This window comes from Mesoplodon mirus (assembly GCF_964341445.2).
Source record: "Mesoplodon mirus genome assembly, chromosome: 1".
Taxonomy (NCBI): Eukaryota; Metazoa; Chordata; class Mammalia; order Artiodactyla; family Ziphiidae; genus Mesoplodon; species Mesoplodon mirus.
In genome coordinates, this window is record NC_138976.1 from 71,229,910 (window position 1) to 71,257,446 (window position 27,537).

General features: G+C 39.1%; 1 protein-coding gene across 6 annotated transcripts in view; it reads left to right on the plus strand.

The window, feature by feature from the left end:
• The window catches only part of PLGRKT (plasminogen receptor with a C-terminal lysine), a 53,394-nt gene extending 39,925 nt beyond the window's left edge, over positions 1–13,469 (plus strand). For 5 of the 6 annotated variants that reach the window (XM_082611225.1, XM_082611222.1, XM_082611224.1 and 2 more), the window contains exons 4-6: positions 8,912–9,042; positions 9,616–9,725; positions 13,102–13,464. In XM_082611225.1, coding sequence (XP_082467351.1) covers positions 8,912–9,042; positions 9,616–9,725; positions 13,102–13,223 — 363 coding nt within the window. In that variant the 3' untranslated portion in view covers positions 13,224–13,464. Of the gene's footprint in view, positions 1–8,911; positions 9,043–9,615; positions 9,726–13,101 lie in introns of all 6 variants that reach the window. The other variant, XM_082611226.1, reaches the window with a different exon arrangement.
• Positions 13,470–27,537: the final 14,068 nt, after the last annotated feature.

Below are 27,537 nucleotides of genomic sequence, written 5' to 3' on the forward strand. Positions count from 1 at the left end.
TCAGATGTTTCTGAACAGTTCTTGAGAGTGGAACATGAAAAACCTCATTAAGACACAGGAATAATTGTGTGGTCAGGCAGCTATATCACCACAAAGCATCATCATTTTTGTTAATGATTTAAAATAAACGCATGCTGTTACTTACTGATGCTGAAAGGCTACTCTGTCCTACTTCTATTTTTTAAACATCTTTATTGAGTAATTCACATACTCTAAAACTGTAGGGGTACACATTGTGCGGGTACAATTCAATGATTTTTCGTATTTTTATAGAGTTGTACAACCATCACCATAATCCAGTTTTAGAACATTTCCATCATCCCCAAAAGTTCACTTGTGCTCAAGTATAGTAAAATCTTTGATCCCAACTCCAGACCCAGGAAATCATTAATCTACTTTTTGTCTCCATAGATTTGCCTTTTCTGGATATTTCACAGAAGTGGAATCATACAATTTGTGGTCTTTTGTGTCTGGCTTCTTTCCCTAGCATAATATTTTTGGGGTTCATCCATGTTGTGGGATGTTTCTCCTCCAAGGGACTTTTCGAATCAGTTTGTCAAGCAAATTTTTAAAAAATTCCTGTCAACCAGGTGGAAAGTCCTTTGTTCAACAATGCTTTTAATCCCTCTTATTTCTTGCTTTGGCTTCCTCCATCTTCTGAAGCATTTTAGAAGAATTATTTTATATTACTTATAAATGTAAGACAAGCACATCAAAGTACAGAAATACTTTTTATTGGATTAAAAAAAACCCTCTAGTTTTGGGGATTCCATGGATACTGAAATGTAGGGTCAGAAGCACACACAACTCATTGAGACGATAGAAGTGAAACTAATTAAAGAATGTTCTACATGGTCACAGTTGTATTCATTGGGGTTTAGTTTTGTCTTTTTTGTTTTACTTCTCTTTTGCCTTGGCTTGTATTCTGAAAATAAGTACTTTATTAATTTCCTGGCTATTATTATAAAAGGTGTTAAGTAGTATTACTAAGAAGTAAAAGAAACACCCAGGATGTACGAGAGCTACAGGCAATGGCAAGTTACTTAATCATTCTTACCACCAGTTTTCTCATCTGGAAAAATGGAATATTAGTGACACCTGCCAAACTGTTATAAAGAGTAAATGACTCAATAACCATTAGCCTTTAAGGATACTATGTTCATTTCTGTGGAAACTTTGTCTTTTTCTCCTGAAACGTATTTTTATCTCCCTAGGCTTCAAGATTTACAGAAATGTATTTCTGATTGACACTATGTAGACTGCTGCTGCTTTTCCCATACAAGCCTGCTCTCCTTCAACAACTACAGGCATGTTAAAAAAAAAAAAGATGCTTTAATTCCTTTTTAGTCTCATAAAAAAAAAAATCCCACCAGGAAGGTACTGTTATTATCCCCACTTTACAGATGAGAAAACAGGCTGTTTAGACATGCTGTGACTCACCTAAAGTCACAAGGCCAGGAAGAGTCAGATAGAGCCACATTTGGAAAACTGCAGGAAGTCCAGCTGACCAAAGCTGGGAAGGGCTACAGTAGAAAATGAGGTGGGGCACAAATCTGGTCCAGAGGGCTCAGAAAGCTGAGTAGAGCATTTATACATGATGTGGCAGAAAACAGAAGTTTTAGAAGTTTTTGAGCAGGGGAATGACAGGAGCAGAACTTTTTATTATGTTTAATTTAAAATATTTTAAAATAATCTTGCAATCTTATGTCTATTTTCAAGGCAAATAATAGCAGCTAACTTTTATTGAATCTTTATTAAAGCTCTGCTCTAAGACCTTAACATGTGTTTGCCCATTTAATCCTTACAACAACAACCCCTTAAGGTAGGCATTGTCATTTGCCCCATTTTGCAGATGAGAAAACTGAGGCACAGTGAGATGCAAGAACTTGCCAGAAGCTACACAGCTTGCAAGTGGTGGAGCCAGGCTTCAATTTCAGGCAGTCTGGCTCCAGTGTCCATAGTATTAACTTCTGGGCCACAGTGCTTTTTTATTAATAGATCTATACCACAGGCTAGACATATAAGGATAACATGGGGCCATTGCAGTACCCAAAGTCTAAGGTGATAGGGATTTGGATTTCAGGGGAGGCAGCAAGAATGGAGAAAAGGGAAGATTTCAGAGGAAAAGCTGGTGGTAGAATTTCTGGACTAACTAGATACGTGGGGGGTTAAGAAGAAGAGTGAGTTGAAGATGGAAACCAAAGTTTTCATTCCTCTGGGAGAATCATGGAGCCTCTGAGGAGTACAAGGAGCTGGCAGGAAGGCTGGTCTGGAGGAACTAACAGTCACAGTGCAGGGAGTACTGAATTCAGTGTAGTACCAGGAACACGAGTCAGCCAACTGCAGCTGGCAGCATTGCTCAGTGAGTTGATGGGGCTCCGGATAGAGATGTGGGCATATTCAGCAAAGAGAAACTTTGAAGTCAGAAAACAGGTGAACTGTCCTAGAAAGAGAGAGGGAAGATAGTGAATGAAAAAGGCTCTAAGTCTAGGTAACCATTGGGACAGGAGACAAGAGGAGAAAGCAAGACAGAGGGTCTAACACATTCCAATGCCTGCAGTGCAAAACTCCCTTTCAAATATGCCATCTTCTTTAGGAGAGCATCCCTGTAAGGTAACTGTGTTGCTCCTAGAGATGGAGAAATTGGAGTCAAGACATTTAGGAGGCTTGTGCACAATCACATAGCAAGTTAGTGACAGAACTAGAATTTGAACCCAGTCCAAGTGACTCCAATGTCTGTCTCTTTCTATAAGCAAAAAGCTGTGGAAAGATGAACGTGCCTAGTCTGGGTAAGGATTGCTGGCTGTGGTCTAGGGGAAGACTAGCAGGACATGAAGCCCAAGAGGTAAATTGGAATAGGATTTTTAAAGGCCATGTCATGTCTAGGAATTAAAGAACCAGTAAAATTTTTTAAGTAGGAAAGTAATATGAGATTGCTTTTGAGATAGGAATAGAAATGTAAATAAATATAGAGAGAGCCTTATAAAAGATGGATTGGAGGGAGAAGAAACTAGGATAGAGACAGATTGGTGGTAATATAGTGCTTTTGTTGATGGGTAATGATGCTCTGAGCTGGAGCAGGAACAGCAGGAAGAAGGCTGGATTTAAGAGGTGTGCAGAGACATTTAGGTAAGACTTGGCTGTCTATCTCCCCGTGGAGATGCTCAGAAGACAGTTGGAAACACAATCTACCACTGAAAAGAGCTCCAGGGTAGAGATTTAGAATTCAGACATCATCAGCAAGAAGTGGTAGTTGGATCCTGGAAAGTGATAATATCACCAGGAGCTGCGAAGACCAAGAGGAGATGGAGGAGAAAAAAATTCTAAGGGAAAGTAAACAAATAGAGGATTGGATTTGAAAGACCTTCTCTGGAAAAGGTTCTAGTACCTCTTTGTTTTTAGGAGTTGCCTTTCCCCTTTGTATTTCATTTATGGAAGGGGAGCAGGTCTTGACTTTTCAGAACTTCCTTAGCTTCCTCTTCTGCCCTCACCTTGAGCACAGACACTAGTTTCCTTATAGAGCCACAGGCTGGCCTTGTTCTCTCCCAGGGCCCTTGGCCTGAGCCCCAAACCCACGCTTGCGCAACAGCGTAGGAGAGGCCACATCTCAAGAAATGTTTAGAAATCAAGTCTGCAGGCCATGGTCATTATTTGGATGTGGTGGTTGCCCTTAGTTCTCTGAGAAATTAGATATGACAACGAGGAGGAGGTCACAGGGGCCTTAGGAGGATCACATTCAGAGTGCTGGTCACTGAAATCACTACAGGGATGGGGGAATAAAATCAGAGACAGTGTGTAGAGAGGCTCTTTTAAGAGGAATTAAACAGATTAATTCAGGTCAGGCTGTATCCCGGTAAATTTAGAGCTTGTTACGTAGTGTCTTTTTAAAATTCTTGTATTAATTATAACAGAAGGCCAAAGGCTTTTCAGATGGTAACAACATACCCTGCCTGCTTTACTCCCATTTTCCACATTGACTTGATTATTGCCAGTGAACTGAGAGTAGACTGCAAGGTTGGGCCTTGGAACAGGCAGGCCTGGGTTTGAATCCTAGATCTGCCATTTGATAACTGAGGCCACAGGAAAAATCAGTTGAACTCTGATCCTCAGTTTCCTCAACTGTAAACTGAGTCAAAACATCCTCTGCTCAGCTTCCATTCCATCCAACTCCCTTATGGCGTGCCTGCCAGTACAACAGAGGCTGGAAAGCCAGAGGCAGATTTCTCAGACTCTTGCAGCTGGGTTTCACATCTGACATGGTTCTGCCATCTAGGCACACCTGAAGGAAACCTGGGAGGTGGACATGGGCAGTATAAAGCTTCTAGAAGATGTTGGATCTTCTTGTAATCACTGTAGTGGAGCTGACTGACATTTGGGAATGTGGAGGTGGAATTTCAGTATTTGGTTCTGAGCATCTATGACAGAAGGCAGTAGCTGTGGGGTTCCCATAAGAGAGTCCCCTGTTCTGGCTGAGCATTTCTCCCTGCTATGTTATTCCTGATAGTATAGAATACAAACTAACTTCCATGGCTCCCCTAGAAATTCTTAACCTGCCAAATACCTTGCAATAATTCCCATTCTGTCTAAATTACTAATTGGAGTGGATTCCATTATCTTCAACTCATAGACCAGCCTCATAGGGTTTTGCAGGAAAGTCAAAATATGTAAATTAAGTACAGTGCTTAGCACCTGGTGAGCCACATTATTATTCCTATCAGTGTATCAGCTGCCACAATAAAGTAGAAGTAAGCATCTTACAATATCTTAATGATTTTCTAATTTTATTTTTGAAGCATATTTTGTTTCTAAGATTTTTTGTTCTAAGTATTATAGAATAGAAGTCTTAGCTTTGTGCACAGCTAGGATTGACATAGAGGAACATTAAGTATCAGAGTAAGAAATATGTACCCTTTAAAATGAGGAAGTCCAGGATAAAAGAAAATATGCTTATTATTGTTTTTTACTTAAGTTCTGGAATTGCCTTCAACTTCAGTTAATAGCTTTTATAATGTACCAGACACTGTTAGCAGCTATGTCTTTAAAGAATTTTAGATAATGGACGAGAACGTCATTGATCTTTCGTTCTTTCCCAGGCTCTACTCATCTTGTCAGCATCTTCTGATCTTGCTGGAGAAAGTCCATATACTTTAGAATCCATAAGTAATATAAAGGGCTTTTGCCAAACTGGAATTCTTAGTTTTTACGTAGGGTGACCTTATTGTTTACAAACATCTGAGAGTAAGAGTGGATTTAATTGTTGTAATCTTTATTGGAAGGTATGTAACAAGATGCTGTAACCAAAGCTTTTAAGCTTCTGAATAATACTTCAATTTTTTTATTTTCAAGTCATTGATTAAACAATGGACTTATTTTTAAATCTATTTATTTATTTATTTTTGGCTGTGTTGGGTCTTTGTCTCTGTGCGAGGGCTTTCTCTAGTTGTAGCAAACGGGGGCCACTCTTCATCGCGGTGCGCAGGCCTCTCACTACTGCAGCCTCTCTTGTTGTGGAGCACAGGCTCCAGACACGCAGGCTCAGTAGTTGTGGCTCACGGGCCTAGTTGCTCTGCAGAATGTGGGACCTTCCCAGACCAGGGCTCGAACCCATGTCCCCTGCATTGGCAGGCAGACTCTCAACCACTGCACCACCAGGGAAGCCCTGGACTTATTTTTTAAAAGCTTCAATTTGTTATTCATTTCCCGTTCCAGATTCTTCCCAAACTACTTACTGGATGTTGAACATTTAAAATATCTGTAGAGCAAGTTAAAGTTAAATGCCACTTGTCACAGCTTTCATTATGGTTGCTTTATTTTAATGATCTTTATGGTTTGTTTACCTGAAATTCTGATTTTGCTTTTAGTTTAGAAGGTATCAATAATGTCTCTGTTAATTTTAAAAAGGCATAGACAAATATAAAATATTCATTTCTGATAAAAACAAAATCTCTTTTGTGACAAAACATGCAGAATAGCTTTTTGACATTGTACAGTTAGGCAAATAAAAAGACAACTTTTCTATTACATGTGAATATATTATGCATAAATTAAAAGACTGTTGGAAACTAAAAACACAGAAGTATACGGATTTTTTTTCAAGGTTGGCCTAATTATTTCTCAAAAATAGGAAAGGCTCTAATTAATAAAAAATTAAAACTACAATGAAGATAATTTATAGGACAATGTCATTGCCTTTTTTGTGCTATGAAAATGTTTTATGTGTCCACATGAAATTTAATCATTTTAAGATTGTATTAAAGGGAAACGTATTAAATGGTCTGTGGATCTTTACATAGTTGCCCCTTCTGAGACTCAAAAGATTGACAAATTACTGAGGTCAGTAATTTTGTGGCTGCCCTTAATATTTTTTAAACAAAAAATTTGAAGAGTTAAAATACACAAGAGTGAATGTAACAGTTTCATGAAGGTGGTCAGAATGTGGTTTCTCCTACTATGAACAATAATTTTTTTTTAAAGAAACGCTATGATGATTTTTTAAATTAATTCATTTATTATTTACTTTTGGCTGCGTTGGGTCTTTGCTGCTGCACGCGGGCTTTCTCTAGTTGCAGCGAGTGGGGGCTACTCTTGGATGCAGTGCACGGGCTTCGCATTGCAGTGGCTTCTCGTTGCAGAGCACGGGCTCTAGGTGTGTGGGCTTCAGGCTCTAGGCGCGCAGTTTCGTAGTTGTGGCTTGCGGGCTCTAGAGCACAGGCTCAGTAGTTGTGGCGCACGGGCTTAGTTGCTCTGTGGCATGTGGGATCTTCCCGGACCTGGGATCAAATCCATGTCCCCTGCATTGGCAGGTGGATTCTTAACCACTGTGCCACCAGGAAAGCCCCTGAACAATAATTTTTAATAAGCTAGCTCCCTTTTATTATATTCTCTTTAAAATTAATTGTGGCTCTGTAATTGTTAAACTAGTACCAGCTAAGCCTGTAAAATCATCTTAGTCTGAAGTCATAATGAGGAACATTTTAATTTCAAATTGTTCTATAAAGCAGTATCAAAAGTAACAGAGATAGGAAAATAATTATTATAAAAAGGTGTAAAATTCTTTTAAAATAGGATAAAGAATTTTATATTTATGATTTGGGTTAAAGACTGTTACAGAAACTTACTGTACATGTTCTCTTTTGCTCGTTATTAGTGTCAATATTTGGGGAAGAAGGGTGAAAATGAATGTACATTTAGTTAAATAATGCCTATTACTGGTAAATTAATAATTACATTAATGTAATTATCCCCTTATGTCTATTGAAAAAGTTTGGTGATAAAATTTATTAATTAATTTGAATTTTAAAATGTATTTGGACCTAGACCTGTGGCTTTAAACACAATTTTATAAAGTATGTGGTAATTAATAAAGTTTTAATTGATAATTAGCATTATAGCTCAATGATGTCCTTCATCAGGATTTTTTGCCCATGAAAGAGGGGGTCTGCATGGATTTTTTTTTCAACTCTAGACTTAGTTTATTGCAGATATACAGTCTTGCTGATTTTCACAATTTCCCTATGATATATGGAGATGATTGCTTCTATTCTTATTGGTAGAGAGTAGAGACCTAGAATATAAGATTTGTTTATAACCATTAAAAAAAATAAACTTAAATTTTAGAATAGTTTCAGATTTATAGATAAGTAAAGTTAGGGTATTCAGAGTTTCTGAATATCCTTAGTTTTTACCCAAGTGTCTATTATTGGGTTCCTGGGCCCTAGGCTTTGGTGACGCTCTAGTAAGCCACATGCTTTCAATTATCAGCTACCTTCTATGACCCTCTCCAGGTTGACCTGGGAACCTTGCAGACTTTATCCACAACCCTTGGCAGCTGAGGGAGACTGGGGTGGCCTCTCTCAGGCCTTCTATAAGCCTAGATCTGCTCTGCAACCATTTCTGCTTTACTTTAGATGCCCCTTCCCAGAATTCTTGACAGGAGGCAGAACTACAAGTGCTCTCTGTCTGAGGATTCTCAAACTCGAAATCCATCACATCCCCTGGGGCTTCAACCCCCACGAGGGGTCATGGAGCCAAGCCCCATCTTTTTTCATAAAATCTTATTCTCCTCTTCCAGTCCCCTCCCACAGGAGAAAGAAGGCATGGAAGGAAAATTGAGTCACATTATCACTCATTCCTCTCACACTATGGTTTATATGCTTGCTATCCTCTAGGCTTTGCTAATGATACACAGTGCCAAGATTTGAGAATTTAAAAAGAGCTCTTTTCTCTCTCAAGAATCTAACTCTTTCAAAATAATGGGCTTGGGCTTTCAGACTGTTGCTTCTCCTATGTATTTTCTAAAAATCCATTCAGAATACGGTCTCCTGTGTTCTGGGCTGTATCTGCTTTCTGTTCTAAGGCAGTGAAAGGCACTGACTAAAGTGGTGAAGGACTTGAGGCAACAAGAAAAATGTGGCAAAGAAAAATCTCTATTGATATCTCAAAATAATACCCCCTCTACCATCATATTATGATGCAATATGGACCCAATACTTCAAATGAATTTCAGTGTGGAGTTGGATGGTTTTGGAAGACAAAATGATTTCAGTGCAAATGGTAATTAAGGCCAATAAAGTGTTTCTGTATTTAAAGGCACATAGATATTTTTCTCACATTTCATATAGTAAGCTGAACATATATTTTGGGCTTGGATAAACGTTCCAGACTACATGCATACAAGAGCTGAAGAAGAATATCATACTTATTCCATATATATTCCAGATTTCACTGCCAAGGTTACAGTTGGGGATAGCAGTCCAGAGGGACTTTAGTCAAAGTCTCTTGAGATTAAAAAAAGAAAAAACATGAATTAAAGCTACTGAAGAAAGAAAATCCACTAGAAAAGCAAATTATTAACTCTGTACTCAGATTCAAAAGATGAATAACCACACTTTGTCTTTTGTTCTGTCCTCAGCTGGAAAGGCAGCTAATGATGCAGAATGAAATGAGAGAAAGACAAATGGCTATGCAGATTGCTTGGTCTCGGGAATTCTTCAAATATTTTGGAACTTTTTTTGGCGTTGCAGCCATCTCTTTAACAGCTGGGTATATTTGCTACTTACTTTAAAATTTTCTTCTACTTCTTTTTGTCTCTGCCATGATCATATTATTAAGTTGGCCAAGATAGGACTTTGATCCAAATAGTACACGTATAGGCAAACAAAGTAACCCTGATAGCCAAGTCCTTGGCGGTAACTCTGTAGAACCAGGATAGTAATAGTTAATTCTTCCTTTAGTTTCTTAGATTTCTTCTGTACTTTTCTCCATTTTATAAGTAAGAGAGAGTACTGACTTTGCACCAAGACAGAAGGAAGTCTCTACAAATTCATCTCCACAGTCCCTAAGGGATAGATATCAATACTTAAAATATTTTTAAAATGAGTAATCTGAGCCTCAGCATCAAATAAAGATGAACAAATCATAGACCCTACCCAAGAACTGCAGAATCCGCTGAGGGATTATGGGTAGGCAAATCCTATTTCCATAGAAGAATTAAGTAACTTCTGAAATGGAGGATATTCTTCCCAAAAGCGGATAACTTTTTTCCTTTCATCAAGTACCGAGATATTTATTTACAGGTTATTCCTTGATATTCATTCTTTTTTGTTCTTGAATCAGAGCAATTAAAAAGAAGAAGCCTGCCTTCCTCTTCCCTATTGTTCCATTAGGATTTGTCCTTACCTACCAGTATGACATGGGCTACGGGACCCTTATACAAAGAATGAAAGGTAAGTCTTTGATAAACCAGAGTCTCAATTTCTGATTCATTTTCTGGTTCCAGGATCCACTCCTTACACCCCCTTGACTTATGAAAATTCTGACAAGACTTTCCCTGAGCTACCAATGACTGATATTTCTGCCCCCTCTCACATAGTGGTATGCTGGAGTCACCTCATACCAGCTCACAAGAACCAACTGTCAAATGTTCAGGAATTTTGCAAGCTGGTTGTTAAATATAATCATTATTAAAAATTAAATTATGTAAACTAACACAGCATTGTAAATCAGCTATATTCCAATAAAATTTTTTTAAAAATTAAATTATATAAACTTACAATTAAATAAATTACAGAAAATACATAATATTAAATTATATTAAAAACAATAATAAATAATCAGAACTTAGTTTCTAATTATTTTACAAATATCTGTACTCTTAAGTTATGTATATCTATTCTTTTATGTATATCTACTATATCTGTATGGTGGAAATGCAGATACAATATATAGAAACAATAAAATACAGATACAACTCTGACTTCAGTGACATCCCATTGGTATGTCAGCTTGAAGGTGGTCATGGTGGGAGTATTTACACCATGGAAATCTACAAATACCAAATCAAGGCTTGACTTACTATTTTGTTGATTGTCTAGATCAGGGTTGACAAACTATGGTCTGCAGGCTGGCCACCTATTTTTGAAAATAAAGTTTTATTGGAACACAGACATACCCATTCATTTCTGCTTTTCCATTTCCATGACAGAGCCGAGTCACTGCAACAGATATGCAAGTCCCCACAAGCCTAAAATATTTACTATCTGGCCCTTTAAGAAAGTCTGCCAACCCGTGGTCTAGACTTAAGAAAATAATGAAGAAAATGTTAATAATGTATATTAGTCTTAAAAGTGTGTTGTGTCCATATCCATTATGTTGTGAATAGCATAAAAAATTTCAGGAAATGTCCTAATATTTAAAAACTGCTATCTGATTCAACAAAGTCCACAATATTCTCAAACAACTAAAGTTCCAACATATGTCACTGTTTCACTTTTGTCCTACTCATTAACGTAAATGAAAACACCAACCATCATTCATGTTGAAATTATACTTTCTCATCAACTGCTTAGGCGAGCTATGGATAAAAGAGTTCAGCAAAAATCAATAAAAACATTCTTTGAGGATCAATTTGCTATATGGAATTTATGATAAAGGGTCCTGTACCTGTTATTATCATTTATAAATTGTACTCTACATACATTTCATAGAAGTAAAATTTATAATAAACTTATGTACATAATAAACTTATGTACATTTGTTTTTGTTCTGGAAAGCTGATTGTTAAATTTTCACCAGCACCGTCCTGCTCTCACTGAACTCTGGCTTTTATTGCCCTAGAAAATAGCACTGCTGCCACAGATGCCACTCCTGTCCCAAGAAGACAGAGTTTCCCATTAGTCTAGGATATCCATGTCTTCCAAATTCCCACCACTACACACCTCTCATGAGGATCCCTATTTCCCTACTCCTCAAGCCTTCAACCCAGAGCATGCTGGAAACAGTGCTTTCCCAAGTCTTCATTTTTGCCATCCTGTTCTCTCCTGGGCTATAGGCCCATCACTATCCCTGAGGCTCTGTGGGGACTGGTTTAGTATTGGAAAAAAGAAGGTGCAGGTATTGGGAGTAGGCAGTAGAACATTTCATTCACAGACTTAGGGAAATGGAGGGATTATATGTTCTTAAAAATTGCCATTTGAAAACAGAAGTACATTTTCCACATAGAAACTATATTAAAATGTCCTTTGGGGTCAGACATTATTGGTATCATAGTTCAGCTATATTGTGGGCTAAACAGTGTTCTGTTGACGGCCTAGAAATTTATTTATAGCATATATTACTGTGGGAAAATGTATTCTGAATTCTAAAACACTGATCTACAAATTAACTTTTGGAGTACAATTCCATTTTAAGCTGGAAACTAACTGTACAAAACTGATTTACTTATGTTAAAACTCATTTCAATAACCTGCTCAGGTTCATGTTACTCATCTGCTTAAGAATTCATTAGTCTGAGCTCAACTATGTCTCACTGTTTATAAAAACATTAGAGTTCTCAGTCCCTCATAAAAGTTAGTATGTAGTATTAAGAAATCTCAACTCTATTATACAGCATTCACTTGAATGTATTACTAATGGAGAGCAAATTTATTTTCTAGGAATATTTTGATTGTATAATTGGGAAGTAATTTTATTACAGGTCCATCAGAGTCTATAGAATATAAAAATTTAACTTCCAAGGCATGTTATGGAAATTTCCTATTTAAAAAACAAACCTTAGAATCCACCAGGAAATTTATCATATTAAAAAGTTTAGTTTATAATATATAGCCCTGTTAACTAGAGATGACCCCAAGATATATACTTCCTGTTTAATTGACTTTATTATTAGCCATTCTGTAAATACATACTAAGAATCTGCCATATGGAAGGCACTCTCCCATGGAAACATCTAGTCTGTCATCAATAGCCTGCCCAATTACAGACAATTTTATAATGATTTTTACTTAGTATTTAAGACTGAGAAAAAAAATGTTTGCAGATTGTTGGAATGCTGTGATAATTTGCAAATTGTAGCCTGCCCTGTTGGGTTTGGAGTATAAATTAATTGTGCATTAAAAGAGGACTACGTCAAGAAAACAACTGCCTTTATTCCCAAGGAAAGTTTATGGAATGTCAACAACATATATTATAGTTTTCCAAAATTTCGCTAGTCTTCAACAATAAAAGTTGGCAAATGTCACTGTGCCCAAGAAATTACTAGCTATTATTTAAGAGGAATTGTTTATAAAAATGTGTATATGTGTGTGTATGTATGTATATATGGACTAAAGAACATTTAATATTATTTGGGGTATTTATAAGTAGTTTCAAGTCAAAGATTAGCTTCCCTGAAAAATTACAGTTTTTTTGTAAACTTTATTTTCTTCTCACGTGACTTATGATATAATAAGGGGCAACAAGAAGAACCATATGGGGTTTCACCACCCTAAACCCCTCCTAACACAACTAATAGTTACCATCCTGACTTTCCTTCAAGGAAAAAAATAGTACTTGGTATTCTTTCTCTTCTACATTTTAAAATGCTGTCTTCTGTCAAAGTCTCTGGCATCTGATTTATCTCTTTATGAATCTTCAGAATTCATTATTGTGTTTCCTTTGGGAGGTCACTTCACCGGGGTCAGTGGGTGAAATATTTAACTGTGAGATCTGGGGGCATGCCTCCACACAGTGTTACAGCATGTCAGTGGAACACAACAAGTAGGTCCTCTCATAAAATGCTGATGACCCCTTTGTCACCTTGCACATTTCTGTACTTTATTTAAGGTGAAGCTGAGAACATACTGGAAACAGAGAAGAGTAAGTTGCAGCTGCCAAAAGGAATGATCACTTTTGAAAACCTTGAAAAAGCAAGAAGGGAACAGAGTAAATTCTTCATAGACAAATGAAATCATGTTTACCCACCAAATCTCAAAATACAGAATTGTTGACTTGAATCATGGCCTTTACAATTTTTTAAATGCTTGAGATTTTGATATAATGGTTTTTATTTTAAAATAATAAAATTTAAGATGAACTTTGTTAAATTATTTTAAAATAAAATGTATAACATTCAACACAAAATCATGGAGGTACTCTAACTTTCAGATTTCCTATATATGTGTGTGTATCACAAACATCTAAATGTAAAATTAATAAACTATATTATTTTGAATTTCTGGAAGCAAAAGTTCTGTTGTTCTCATTTCTCTGTTGCACACACTTACCCCATTACATTAATCTACCACAGATACTGCTTTTATTTGGATTTGTCAATTGTGTCCTGTCTCCACATAATAGAAAACAACTAATATTAATGATTAACATGTATATTGCATTTGCTATGGCCATTGTCTGATTGTTTTGCACATATTCTTGTAATTATCCCAACAATCCCATGAGGCAGCCATCATTTTTTTAAAAATAAATTTATTTTTGGCTGTGTTGGGTCTTCATTGCTGTGCACGGACTTTCTCTAGTTGCGGTGAGTGGGGGCTACTCTTCGTTGCGGTGCATTGGCTTCTCATTGCAGTGGCTTCTCTTGTTGCGGAGCACGGGCTCTAGGCGCATGGACTTCAGTAGTTGTGGCATGAGGGCTCAGTAGTTTTGGCTTGTGGGCTCTAGAGCGCAGGCTCAGTAGTTGTGGTGCATGGGCTTAGTTGCTGCAGTATGTGGGATCTTCCCGGACCCGTGACCCCTGCATTGGCGGATTCTTAACCACTGCACCACCAGGGAAGCCCCCATCATTTTTATAGATGTGGAAACTGTGGCATAAAGAGATTGAATTGCTTGCCTAAGGTCATACAGACAGAACTGGGACATAACCCTAAATGGTTTGGCTCCATTGTCTATACTCTAAAAGGTCTTGAAAAAGTTATGCCTTAATGCATTCTTGACATGCAAAGACAATTGTGAAAGACAAAAGGTAAAAACATTCAAATAATGACTCAGGGCACAGTTTCTAGAGAGGTGGGAAGGAGGGGAAGGTTGATTAGGATGTCCACCTTTTTATTTCCACTCACCAGGAAACCTATACTCATAAAATAATCCTATTTATATCCATTCCTACAGTTGCAAACCCTACATACACTAATTCCAAAGATATTTATTAATACCTGCTATGTGTCAGCCACTGTTGTAGGCACTGGGGCTACATGAGTGAATGCATAGACAAGGTTGCTATATCCTAGGCAGAGAAATATGTTCTAGTGAGGAGTGGGAGAGCTGGGGAGAGAAGAAATAAACATGAAGATAAGTTCATTTCTGATGGAGACAAATGAAAACAGGATAATAAAAGAATGATTAGAAGACTATTGGGGGAGGCTACTTTAGATCTGAGACAGTAGGGACTGCCTCTCTGCAGAGGTGACATTTGAGCTAAGACGTGAATGAGGCAGTCCTGTGAAGAGCACATATGGGGACAGGGAAGGGATCTCTAGGCGAAGGGAAGAGCCAGAGGAAAAGCTCTGAGAATTGGCATGGCCAGAGAATAGAAAGAAGGCCAGAGAGAATAGTGGAAGATGAAATCTGAAGGGGGGAAACAATTATGAATATAATGGCCACTACCCCCAAGCATAGCAAGATATGGTTTTGAAACTGTTTTGAAATTAAAGCTGTAGAGAACTTGGGCCAGATCTTGAAGGATCCACTGAATTTCTCCAGGAAGATAAGGAAGTGAAGAGGAAGGGCATCTTGGGCAGAAGAAGACTGATTAAAGGCACGTCCATCTGTGCCAAGTCTGGGGATCGGCTGCTGGTTGTTCAGTTTGCCTGGGGCAAAAGGTTCCTTACATGGGGTACTTTTAAGAAGTGAGCCTGGAGGCACAGCTCAACTCCTGAAGGACCTTGGGTGTAACACTCTATAGTTTGCACTCTATCTCTGTGTGATGGGCATGAAAGAATCTGAATTGGGATCGGGATTAGTCAATTGCGGGGGGAAGATCCCAGCGCCCAATCAATTGCTGCAACGGTCCACCTGAGCATTCACCAGGGCCCAAATTTGGCTAAGGCGTGGCTTTGGGGATGGATTCAGGAAAATGAAAAGGAATAATAACAGGACTAGGAAACCAGCTTGAGGTTTTAGAGGGAGAAGGTGATTTTCTTTCATTTAATCCACATGGATTATCTGGGGCCCCTGGAGAACATGGGAAAGAAGTGATTGGGAGGCATACTGGTAGTCTACTGGATATCTAATATCTAGCATTGGTTTGTAGACCATGTCAGAATCTGGAATTGTAAGTCTTTCTTTCCCCTTAAATTCAATCATGCTGTCCAAATATTCCTGACATAGTCTAGCCAGGGCTTACCAAGAGTGGGTTTGAGTCCCCTGCAAGGGTTGACTGGCTAAATAACTTACATGGGATTTGTGTTGCTGTGAAACATATCCAGGCCCTGAGCCCCCTCTGAACCACCAGGCCATTCATTTGTCTTGGCTTCTTGGCATTGACCCTGAGTTAATTAGTAATTGTTACTGAATAGAGCCCCTGCTAAACACACGCACATACTCACACTTTCATTTGCTCCCAATTGTGTGGTGAGGCAAAAATCAAAGCAGAGCTATTAACTAATGGCTTTGCAACTCGACTATATTAAAATATATCCCAATTGTCTTTGGTATTACTGATTATCCAAAGCTTTCCCCCTAATTTATTGTTTACAGTATCATTTAATTGAAAAGACAAACATTTATGCCCTGATTCTTGAGCTATTCCTTAGTCATTTATGTTAATTAATACTTGCATTAATAATAAGCCCTGATTAACAACTAGACATCTGACATTTCCAAATACTGAACCTGATAGGGTCTTTGTTCAGCTACCTTATAACCACAAATTTTTGTGATATTACAAGAAGAATGAGGAAATTATTCTGAGAAAGTGTTTAAGGAGAAGGATGAGAAACTATTGTCTGATTATGAGCAAAGATTTAGAGATTAAAATAACGGTAGCCTCATCCAATGTCTTTGTCAGTGATTAGGAACAAAGCTGGGGGGGGAATCTCACCTTCAGTCCATGTGGCTATCCATTTCTCCCCAAACATTGTTGGTTCAACTAAAGCAACACAGAGACTCTCTTAGTGTATGCAGAGGTTGTCATAGTTTAAAGGAGATAAATACGGGTCCAGAAATTCTCTACAGCAGAATGACCCTTCTTGGAAATCACTTTACAATAGTAAATAATATTGTAATATTAAAAATGTAATTTATGACATCACAGTACCTAAGTGTTTTGAATGTTTTAAATTCATATTTAAATGAGACAACTGGGGAGTAAAATTACAAATAAATAAAGTTTATATGGTGTTCCACCCAATTCAGTTTGTGTTTGGGGGTAATGTTGAATGGTCCTTAGTGGCGTAGTACTTAACTGCACTTTGTAAAGATTATAGCAGTGTCCCAAATCTACTCAAAACAGTTTTAATGACAAATACTGAAATTATTGTCAAGATGTTAAAGAGGGAGGGAAGACCTTTAGAAATGGTCTAGTCTAAGCCCCCATTTTTACTATTGAGAAAATGGGGGCACTTAGTGATTTACCTAAAGTTTCACATCTGGTAATGGTAGTTTGTACTAGAACTTTGGTGTTTGGTATAACTGGCAGGATTTTTTCCAATGCAACATGCTGCCTGACTCTAAGAGGACAGTGACAAAGTCAAAATCAAAAATAATTTTTAAAAACTATCACATATGCTCAGTTTCAGAGCCTTAGAAGGTGTCCTAAAGTGAGGTTAAAAGGGCATGAGTTAGAAGAGGATGGGGAGGAATCAGACTCAGAATGCAAAAATAATCTACAACAATGTAATGGGAATATGAGCAATATGAAATTGAAAACATTTTTATAGACTTCAACAATTTTAATATTCACATGTTCAAATGGGATATTCTAGAGACCCTTGCCAGAACCTATTCCCCTCCATTATTCTGGGAAAGGAACAAACTCTTACTGAGAAAATATATTTTTTTAATATTATTTTTTGAGAAAATATTTTTAAATAAAGCCTGTAACGCAGGCGGTGTGGTTTCTCTTGGCCTTCGAGTGTGTCTGTTTTGCATGAGGGTTGGAAATGTTTCCTTAGGTTTGGCCTTGTGGATGCCTACAGGAGATTTCAGGAATACCCTGCATACTACCCACTGTCAATTTGTAGAGAGTTGTTTCTAACATTCAGGGCTAACTATTTAGCACCTCTGCTGATTTTTCTACAGTAACTTTGTGTCAGTCTTGGAGTTTATGAAGGTTGGAGCAGTACTTGGGCTATAGGTGCACCAGGAAGCCCAGAATGGCCAGGGGTAGAGAAGGGGAAGTGAGAAAGGCCTAGAAAATAAGAAGAGGACCAAGGAAGTGTAGTCTCATAAAGGAATAGAGCTGACTCAAATGTCTTTCACAGTAAACAGCTCAAGAATGGCTGCCAGGGTTCAGTTACTAGCTTGTTTGGGGGAGCTGAGGCCCCCAGGGACCAAAGTCACCCATGGGATCCCCTCACAGGCCAGTTTATTTTGCTGTGCTAACTTGTTCCTCTGGCTACTTGGAAGACAGTAAGAAGTGTGCCTGGGGCGGCACAAATTCATCATGACCACAGATAAAAGCAAATGGAAATCTGTACCCCACTGATAACGACTCAGTAGTATTACTGAGTCTGAGGTTTGGATGACATTTTTGTATACAATTTCTTAATCCACAAGTGTCACGGGGCTGAATGATGCAATGCTAACCTCAGTTTACCTGGTTTTTTTTGGAGGACTTCATCTACGGTCAGTGGCACTTTGTGGGTGTTTTCTGCTCTGCCTGGACATAAGGGACAGACAGACCCTGAACCCAAGTTGGTTTTGGCATTTCATTTGGTGTTAGGAGAACAGAGTTAAGAATGTGTCCAAATGAAGTTAAGTCCCATGGAAGACTGGCAATCAGAGATCTATCATAGCTTGAAGGTTTCAAAAAACTGTAAGGACTCAGCTACTGAATGTATGTGAAAGTCAACAGACTAGAGATATTAATAGACACTGAAGTGTGATAAGGGAAGTCAGTGAAAAGCTGTCAGGATGTCAGGATAATATGGTTGGGCTTTGAGGAATATAGGTGACTATTTTTCCTTCTCTTCCCACCATCCCCACACCATTAAAGTACTACTGATGAAGATCTGACTTGAGTAGAAGGTAGCACCAACTCTATCCACCAAGGTGATTTTGTAAAAGAGAGAGAGACAGAGGCAGAGAGAGCGCTAGGAACCCAATATGGATTCTGAGATACTTGACAATTTTACATCTTCCTAAAATAACAGAGAGAAAAACTGGCCTCTGGAATGCTTTCCTTTTCATCTTCAAAGAACTAAAATTTTTGAAGAGTCCAACTAATGCTACCTATTTCAAACTAGCAATAATAAAAAGATACCTGGGGTTTGAATACAGTTTGTGCCTATGGATAGTTACTTCTCTGAATTCAATAGCCATGGAAAACACAGGGTGCTGGACTGACCTTCCAGCCAGTTTCCTTTTCTGAACTGCAGACTTAGGACAAGCCCACTACCTCTGAAACAGCCTGAAAGTCTAACTACGCAGGCAAAGGAGGTTCTGTTCAGGTTCTGACTTTCGTAAGTTCTTTTCAGCAATTCAAGCAGAGACATCAATTTCCTACTAGAACAGGAGAATTTTAGGAAAAGGAACAATTCAAACAGGCTCATGGGTCATAGTTAAAAGGCATTCTGTTCTCCTTCGCATTTTCTTTTCCTCAGATATGTTCACTTTTATCTCTTTTAGCTGTCTCTGTGTAGGTTCTCCTTGAAGCGAATTTTGCAATAATGGCTTGATCAAGGCATTTATTTGGGAGATGCTCATAGAAACACTTGTGGGGAATTGGGGAAGAAAAGGAAGCCAGTAAATGAAGTCTGACCCAGGAAATTACTTCTGTGGGCAACTGGAGCTTAATCTTGCTGGGGAACTCTGAGAAATGGTTTAGAACACACCCTCCCCTCAGGCCAGAGTTATCCCACCCAAGGAGTGAAAGAGCTGGGGTATTTATAACCCACTCTTGAGTTAATTGGTGGAGGGCAGCTCCTGGTGTGTTATTTCTCCAGCACAAATGGTGTTCAGGCAAAGTGGGATCTAGAGACCAAAGAAAACCATCAGATAAGAGTACAGGTGGGGGGACCTTCAAGATGGCAGAGGAGTAAGACGTGGAGATCACCTTCCTCCCCACAAGTACATCAAAAATACATCTACATGTGGAACAACTCCTACAGAACACCTACTGTACACTGGCAGAAGACCTCAGGCTTCCCAAAAGGCAAGAAAATCCCCATGTACCTGGGTAGGGCAAAAGAAAAAAGGAAAAACAGAGACAAAAGAATAGGGACAGGACCTGCACCTCTGGGAGGGAGCTGTGAAGGAGGAAAAGTTTCCACACATTAGGGCCCCTTCACTGGTGGAGACGGGGTGTGGAAAGCGGGGGAAGCGTCGGAGCCACGGAGAAGAGCGCAGCAACAGGGGTGCACAGGGCAAAGCGGAGAGATTCCTGCACAGAGAATTGGTGCCAACCAGCACTCACCAGCCTGAGAGGCTTGTCTGCTCACCCGCCGGGGCCGGTGGGGGCTGGCAGCTGAGGCCCAGGCTTCGGAGGTCAGATCCCAGGGAGAGGACTGGGGTTGGCTGTGTGAACACAGCCTGAAGGGGCTAGTGCGCCACAGCTAGCCGGGAGGGAGTCCGGGAAAAAGTCTGGAGCTGCCTAAGAGGCAAGAGACCATTGTATCGGGGTGCAGGAGGAGAGGGGATTCCTTCCCCGTCTGCCCACAGAAGGCAGAGCACTGCCTAAACGAGCTCCAGAGATGGGTGTGAGCCGCAGCTATCATCTCGGACACCAGAGATGGGCATGAAATGCTAACACTGCTGCTGCAGCCAAGAATCCTGTGTGCAAGCACAGGTCACTATCCACACCTCCCCTGCCCCCCGGGAGCCTGCCCGCCATTGCTAGGGTCCCATGATTCAGGGACAACTTCCCTGGGAGAACACACAGCGCACCTCAGTCTGTGCCAACATCACACTGTCCTCTGCTGCTGCAGGCTCGCCTCGCATTCCAGTTATAACTACCATACCCCACCCTCCCCCTGGTCTGAGTGAGCCAGAGTCTAATCAGCCGCTGCTTTAACCCCCTCATGTCTGGCCAGGAACAGATGCCTGAGGGCAACCTACATGCAGAGGTGGGGCCAAAACCAAAGCTGAACCCCAGGAGCTGTGCGAACAAAGAAGAGAAAGGGAAATCTCTCCCTGCAGCCTCAGGAGCAGCGGAGTAAATCCACACAATCAACTTGATGTACCCTGCATCTGTGGAATACCTGAATAGACAACAAATCATCCCAAAATTGAGTCAGGGGGCTTTGGGAGCAACTGTAGACTTGGGGTTTGCTGTATGTGACTAATTTGTTTTTGATTTTTTTTTTTTTTTGGCAGTACACGGGCCTCTCTCTGCTGTGGCCTCTCCTGTTGCAGAGCACAGGCTCCGGATGCGCAGGCTCAGTGGCCATGGCTCACGGGCCCAGCCGCTCCACGGCATGTGGGATCTTCCCGGACCGGGGCACGAACCCGTGTCCCCTGCATTGGCAGGCGGACTCTCAACCACTGCGCCACCAGGGAAGCCCTGTTTTTGATTTTTATGGTTATCTTAGTATAGTTTTTAGCACTTGTTATCATTGATGGATTTGTTTATTGGTTTTGTTGCTCCCTTCTTTTTTAAAAAAATTATTATTACTTTTTTATTTTAATAATTTAAAATTTTTTACTTATTTATTATTTATTTTTCTTTCTTTTTTTCTCCCTTGTCTTCTGAGCCACGTGGCTGACAGGGTCTTGGTGCTCAGGTGTCAGGCCTGAGCTACTGAGGTGGGAAAGCCGAATTCAGGACAGTGGACCACAAGAGAACTCCGGGCGCCACATAATATCATTCGATGAGAGCTCTCCCAGAGATCTCCATCTCAGCGCTAAGACCCAGATCCACTCAACAGCCAGCAAGCTCCAGTGCTGGATGCCCCATGCCAAACAACTAGCAAGAGAGGAACACAACCCCACCCATAAGCAGAGAGACTGCCTAAAATCATACTAAGTACCCAGACACCCCAAAACATACCACGAGACTTGGCCCTGCCCAGCAGAAAGAAAAGATTCAGCCCCACCCACCAGAACACAGGCACCAGTCCCCTCCACCAGGAAGCCTACAAAACCCAATGAACCAACCTTACCCACTGGAGGCAGACAGCAAAAACAATGGGAACTATGAACTAGCAGTCTGCGATAAGGAGACCCCAAACACAGTAAGTTAAAAATGAAGAGGAAATAGGCAGTCTACCTGGAAAAGAATTCAGAGTAATGACAGTAAAGATGATCCAAAATCTTGGAAATAGAACAGAGAAAACACAAGAAATGTTTAACAAGGACCTAAAAGAACTAAAGAGCAAACAATGATGAACAACACAATAAATGAAATTAAAATTCTCTAGAAGGCCTCAACAGCAGAATAATGGAGGCAGAAGAATGGATAAGAGACCTGGAAGATAAAATAGTGGAAATAATTACCACAGAGCAGAATAAAGAAAAAAGAATGAAAAGAATTGAGGACAGTCTCAGAGACCTCTGGGACAACATTAAATGCAGCAACATTCAAATTATAGGGGTCCCAGAAGAAGAAGAGAAAAAGAAAGGGTCTGAGAAAATATTTGAAGAGATTATAGTTGAAAACTTCCCTAACATGGGAAAGGAAATAGTCAAGTCCAGGAAGCACAGGGAGTCCCATACAGGATAAATCCAAGGAGAAACATGCCAAGACACATATTAATCAAACTATCAAAAATTAAAAATAATGAAAAAACATTAAAAGCAGCAAGGGAAAAGTAACAAATATCATACAAGGGAATCCCCATAAGGTTAACGGCTGATCTTTCAGCAGAAACTCTGCAAGCCTGAAGGGAGGGCAGGACATATTTAAAGTGATGAAAGGGAAAAACCTACAACCAAGATTACTCTACCCAACAAGGAGCTCATTCAGATTCGATGGAGAAATTAAAACCTTTACAGACAAGCAAAAGTTAAGAGAATTCAGCACCACCAAACCAGCTTTACAACAAATGCTAAAGGAACTTCTCTAGGCAGAAAACAAAAGAGAAGGAAAAGACCTACAAAAACAAACCCAAAACAATTAAGAAAATGGTAATAGGAACATACATATCCATAATTACCTTAAATGTAAATGGATTAAATGCTCCAAACAAAAGACATAGACTGGCTGAAGGGATACAAAAATAAGACCCATATATGGGCTGTCTATAAGAGACCCACTTCAGACCTAGGGACACATACAGACGGAAAGTGAGGGGATGGAAAAAGATATTCCATGTAAATGGAAATCAAAAGAAAGCTGGACTAGCAATTCTCATATCAGACAAAATAGACTTTAAAATAAAGACTATTATAAGAGACAAAGAAGGACACTACAGAATGATCAATGGATCAACACAAGAAGATATAACAATTGTAAACATTTATGCATTCAATATAGGAGCACCTCAATACATAAGGCAAATGCTAACAGCCATAAAAGGGGAAATGGACAGTAACACAATCATACTGGGGACTTTAACACCCTACTGTCACCAATGGACAGATCATCCAAAATGAAAATAAAAAAGGAAACACAAGCTTTAAATGATACATTAAACAAGATGGACTAATTGATATTTACAGGACATTCCATCCAAAAACAACAGAATACACTTTCTTCTCAAGTGCTCCTGGAACATTCTCCAGGATAGATCATATCTTGGGTCAGAAATCAAGCCTTGCTAAATTTAAGAAAATTGAAATTGTATCAAGTAGCTTTTCCGACCACAACTCTATGAGACTAGATATGAATTACAGGAAAAAAAACAGTAAAAAATGCAAACACATGGAGGCTAAACAGTACGCTACTAAATAACCAAGAGATGACTGAAGAAATCAAAGAGGAAATAAAAAAAATACCTAGAAACAAATGAGAGTGAAAACACAAGGACACAAAACCTATGGGATGCAGCAAAAGCAGTTTTAAGAGGGAAGTTTATAGCAATACAATCCTACCTTAAGAAACAAGAAACATCTCAAATAAACAACCTAACCTTACACCTAAAGCAACTAGAGAAAGAAGAACAAAAAAAAAACCCAGTTAGCAAAAGGAAAGAAATTATAAAGATCAGATGAGAAATAAATGAAAAGGAAATGAAGGAAACAATAGGAAAGATCAATAAAACTAAAAGCTGCTTCTCTGAGAAGATAAACAAAATTGATAAACCATTAACCACACTCATCAAGAAAAAAAGGGAGAAGACTCAAAGCAACAGAATTAGAAATGAAAAAGGAGAAGTAACAACTGACACTGCAGAAATACAAAAGATCATGAGAGATTACTACAAGCAACTCTATGCCAATAAAATGAACAACCTGGAAGAAATGGACAAATTCTTAGAAAAGCACAACCTTCTGAGACTGAACCAGGAAAAAATAGAAAATATGAACAGACCAATCACAAGCACTGAAATTGAAACTATTTTGTTTGGTTTTTGTTTTTTTGATTTTTCGGCCATGCTGAGCTGCACGTGGGGTTTTGGTTCTCTGATCAGGGATTGAGCCCATGCCTTCTGCGTTGGAAGTGTGGATTCTTGGCCACTGGACTGCCAGGGAAGACCCAAGACTTCTTCCTGAATGTTTATAGCACATTTATTTGTGACAGACAAAATCTGAAAACAAACCAAATGTCCCTCAACAGGTGAGTGGATAAACAAATTTGGTACACCCATACAATGAAATACCACTCAACAATAAAAATGAGTGAATTATTGGTGCACACAACTTCAAAATAATTAGGCCAGACAGTGAAATAAGTCAGACAAAATAGTACCTACCATATGAATCCATTTATATAAATTCTAGAAAATTCATAAAATCTATAATGACAGGGAGTAGATTAGTGGTTACATAGGAACAGGGAAGGGGCAAGACAGGGAAAGGCAGGTGTAAGGATTACCAAGGGGACAAGGAAACTTTCAGAGATGATGAATATTATCTTGATTGTGGCTGTCATTTCATGGGTATATACATATGTCAAAACTTATCAAATTATACACTTTAAAAAAAATTATACACTTTAAATATTTACATTGATTGTATGCTAATTATACCTCAATAAAGCTGCCAGAACCATAAAAAAAAATCTTCCAATAAACAAAAGCCCAGGACCAGATGGCTTCACAGGCGAATTCTATCAAACATTTAGAGAAGAGCTAATACCTATCCTTCTCCAACTCTTCCAAAATATAGCAGATGGAGGAACACTCCCAAACTCATTCTACGAGGCCACCATCACCCTGATACCAAAACCAGACAAAGATGTCACAAAGAAAGAAAACTACAGGCCAATATCACTGATGAACATAGATGCAAAAATCCTCAACAAAATACTAGCAAACAGAATCCAACAGCACATTAAAAGGATCATACACCATGATCAAGTGGGGTTTATTCCAGGAATGCAAGGATTCTTCAATATACGGAAATCAATCAATGTGATACACCATATTAACAAACTGAAGGAGAAAAACCATATGACCATCTCAATAGATGCAGAAAAAGCTTTTGACAAAATTCAACATCCATTTATGATAAAAACTCTCCAGAAAGTAGGCCTAAAGGGAACTTACCTCAACATAATAAAGGCCATATATGACAAACCCACAGCCAACATCGTTCTCAATGGTGAAAAACTGAAACCATTGCTTCTAATATCAGGAACAAGACAACATTGTCCACTCTCACCACTATTATTCAACATAGTTGTGGAAGTATTAGCCACAGCAATCAGAGAAGAAAAAGAAATAAAAGGAATCCAAATCGGAAAAGGAGAAGTAAAGCTGTCACTGTTTGCAGATGACATGATAGTATACATGGAGAATCCTAAAGATACTACCAGAAAACTACTAGAGCTAATCAATGAATTTGGTAAAGTAGCAGGATACAAAATTAATGCACAGAAATCTCTTGCATTCCTATACACTAATGATGAAAAATCTGAAAGAGAAATTAAGGAAACACCCCCATTTACCATTGCAACAAAAAGAATAAAATACCTAGGAATAAACCTACCTAAGGAGACAAAAGACCTGTATGCAGAAAACCATAGGACACTGATGAAAGAAATTAAAGATGATACAAACAGATGGAGAGATATACCATGTTCTTGGATTGGAAGACTCAACATTGTGAAAATGACTATACTACCCAAAGCAATCTACAGATTCAATGCAATCCCTATCAAACTACCAATGGCATTTTTCACAGAACTAGAACAAAAAATTGCACAATTTGTATGGAAACACAAAAGACCCCGAATAGCCAAAGCAATCTTGAGAAAGAAAAAGGGAGCTGGAGGAACCAGGCTCCCTGACTTCAGACTATACTACAAAGCTACAGTAATCAAGGCAGTATGGTACTGGCAAAAAAAAAAAAAAAAAGAGATAAATGGAACAAGATAGAAAGCCCAGAGATAAACTCATGCACATATGGTCACCTTATCTTTGATAAAGGAGGCAAGAATGTACAATGGAGAAAAGACAGCCTCTTCAATAAGTGGTGCTGGGAACACTGGACAGCTACCTGTAAAAGAATGAAATTAGAACATTCCCTAACACCATACACAAAAATAAACTCAAAATGGGTTAAAGACCTAAAGTAAGGCCAGACACTATAAAACTCTTAGAGGAAAACATAGGAAGAACACTCTGACATAAATCACAGCAAGATCCTTTTAGACCCACCTCCTAGAGAAATGGAAATAAAAACAAAAATAAATAAATGGGACCTAATGAAACTTCAAAGCTTTTGCACAGCAAAGGAAACCATAAACAAGAAGAAAAGACAACCTTCAGAATGGGAGAAAATATTTGCAAACAAAAGAACTGACAAAGGTTTAATCTCCAAAATATACAAGCAGCGCACGTAGCTCAATATCAAAAAACCAAGCAACCGGGCTTCCCTCGTGGTGCAGTGGTTGAGAATCTGCCTGCCATGCAGGGGACATGGGTTCGAGCCCTGGTCTGAGAAGATCGTACATGCCGCGGAGCAACTAGGCCCATGTGCCACAACTACTGAGCCTGTGCATCTGGAGCCTGTGCTCCACAACAAGAGAGGCCGCAACAGTGAGAGGCCCGCGCACCGCGATGAAGAGTGGCCCCCGCTCGCCGCAACTGGAGAAAGTCCACGCACAGAAACGAAGACCCAACACAACCATAAATAAATAAATAAATAAAATTTAAAAAAGAAAGAAACCAAGCAACCTAATCAAAAAGTGGGCAGAAGACCTAAATAGACATTTCTCCAAAGATATACAGATGCCCAAGAAACCCATGAAAGGATGCTCAACATCACTAATCATTAGAGAAATGCAAATCAAAACTACAGTGAGGTATCACCTCACACCAGTCAGAATGGCCATCATCAAAAAATCTACAAACAATAAATGCTGGAGAGGGTGTGGAGAAAAGGGAACCCTCTTGCACTATTGGTGGGAATGGAAACTGATACAGCCACTATGGAGAACAGTATGGAGGTTCCTTAAAAAACTAAAAATAGAACTACCATACGACCCAGCAATCCCACTACTGGGCATATACCCTGAGAAAACCATAATTCAAAAAGAGTCATGTACCACAATGTTCATTGCAGCTCTATTTACAACAGCCATGACATGGAAGCAACCTAAGTGTCCATTAACAGATGAATGGATAAAGATGTGGCACATATATACAATGGAATATTACTCAGCCATAAAAAGAAACAAAATTGAGTTATTTGTAGTGAGGTGGATGGACCTAGAGTCTGTCATAGAGTGGAATAAGTCTGAAAGAGTAAAACAAATACTGTATGCTAACACATATATATGGAATCTAAAAAAAAAAAGTGGTTCTGAAGAACCTAGGGGCAGGACAGGAATAAAGATGCAGACATAGAGAATGGACTTGAGGACACGGGGAGGGGGAAGGGTAAGCTGGGACGAAGTGAGAGAGTGGCATGGACATATATACACTACCAAATGTAAAACAGATAGCTAGTGGGAAGCAGCTGCATAGCACAGGGAGATCAGCTCGGTGCTTTGTGACCACCTAGAGGGGTTGGATAGGGAGGGTGGGAGGGAGATGCAAGAGGGAGGGGATACATGGGGAT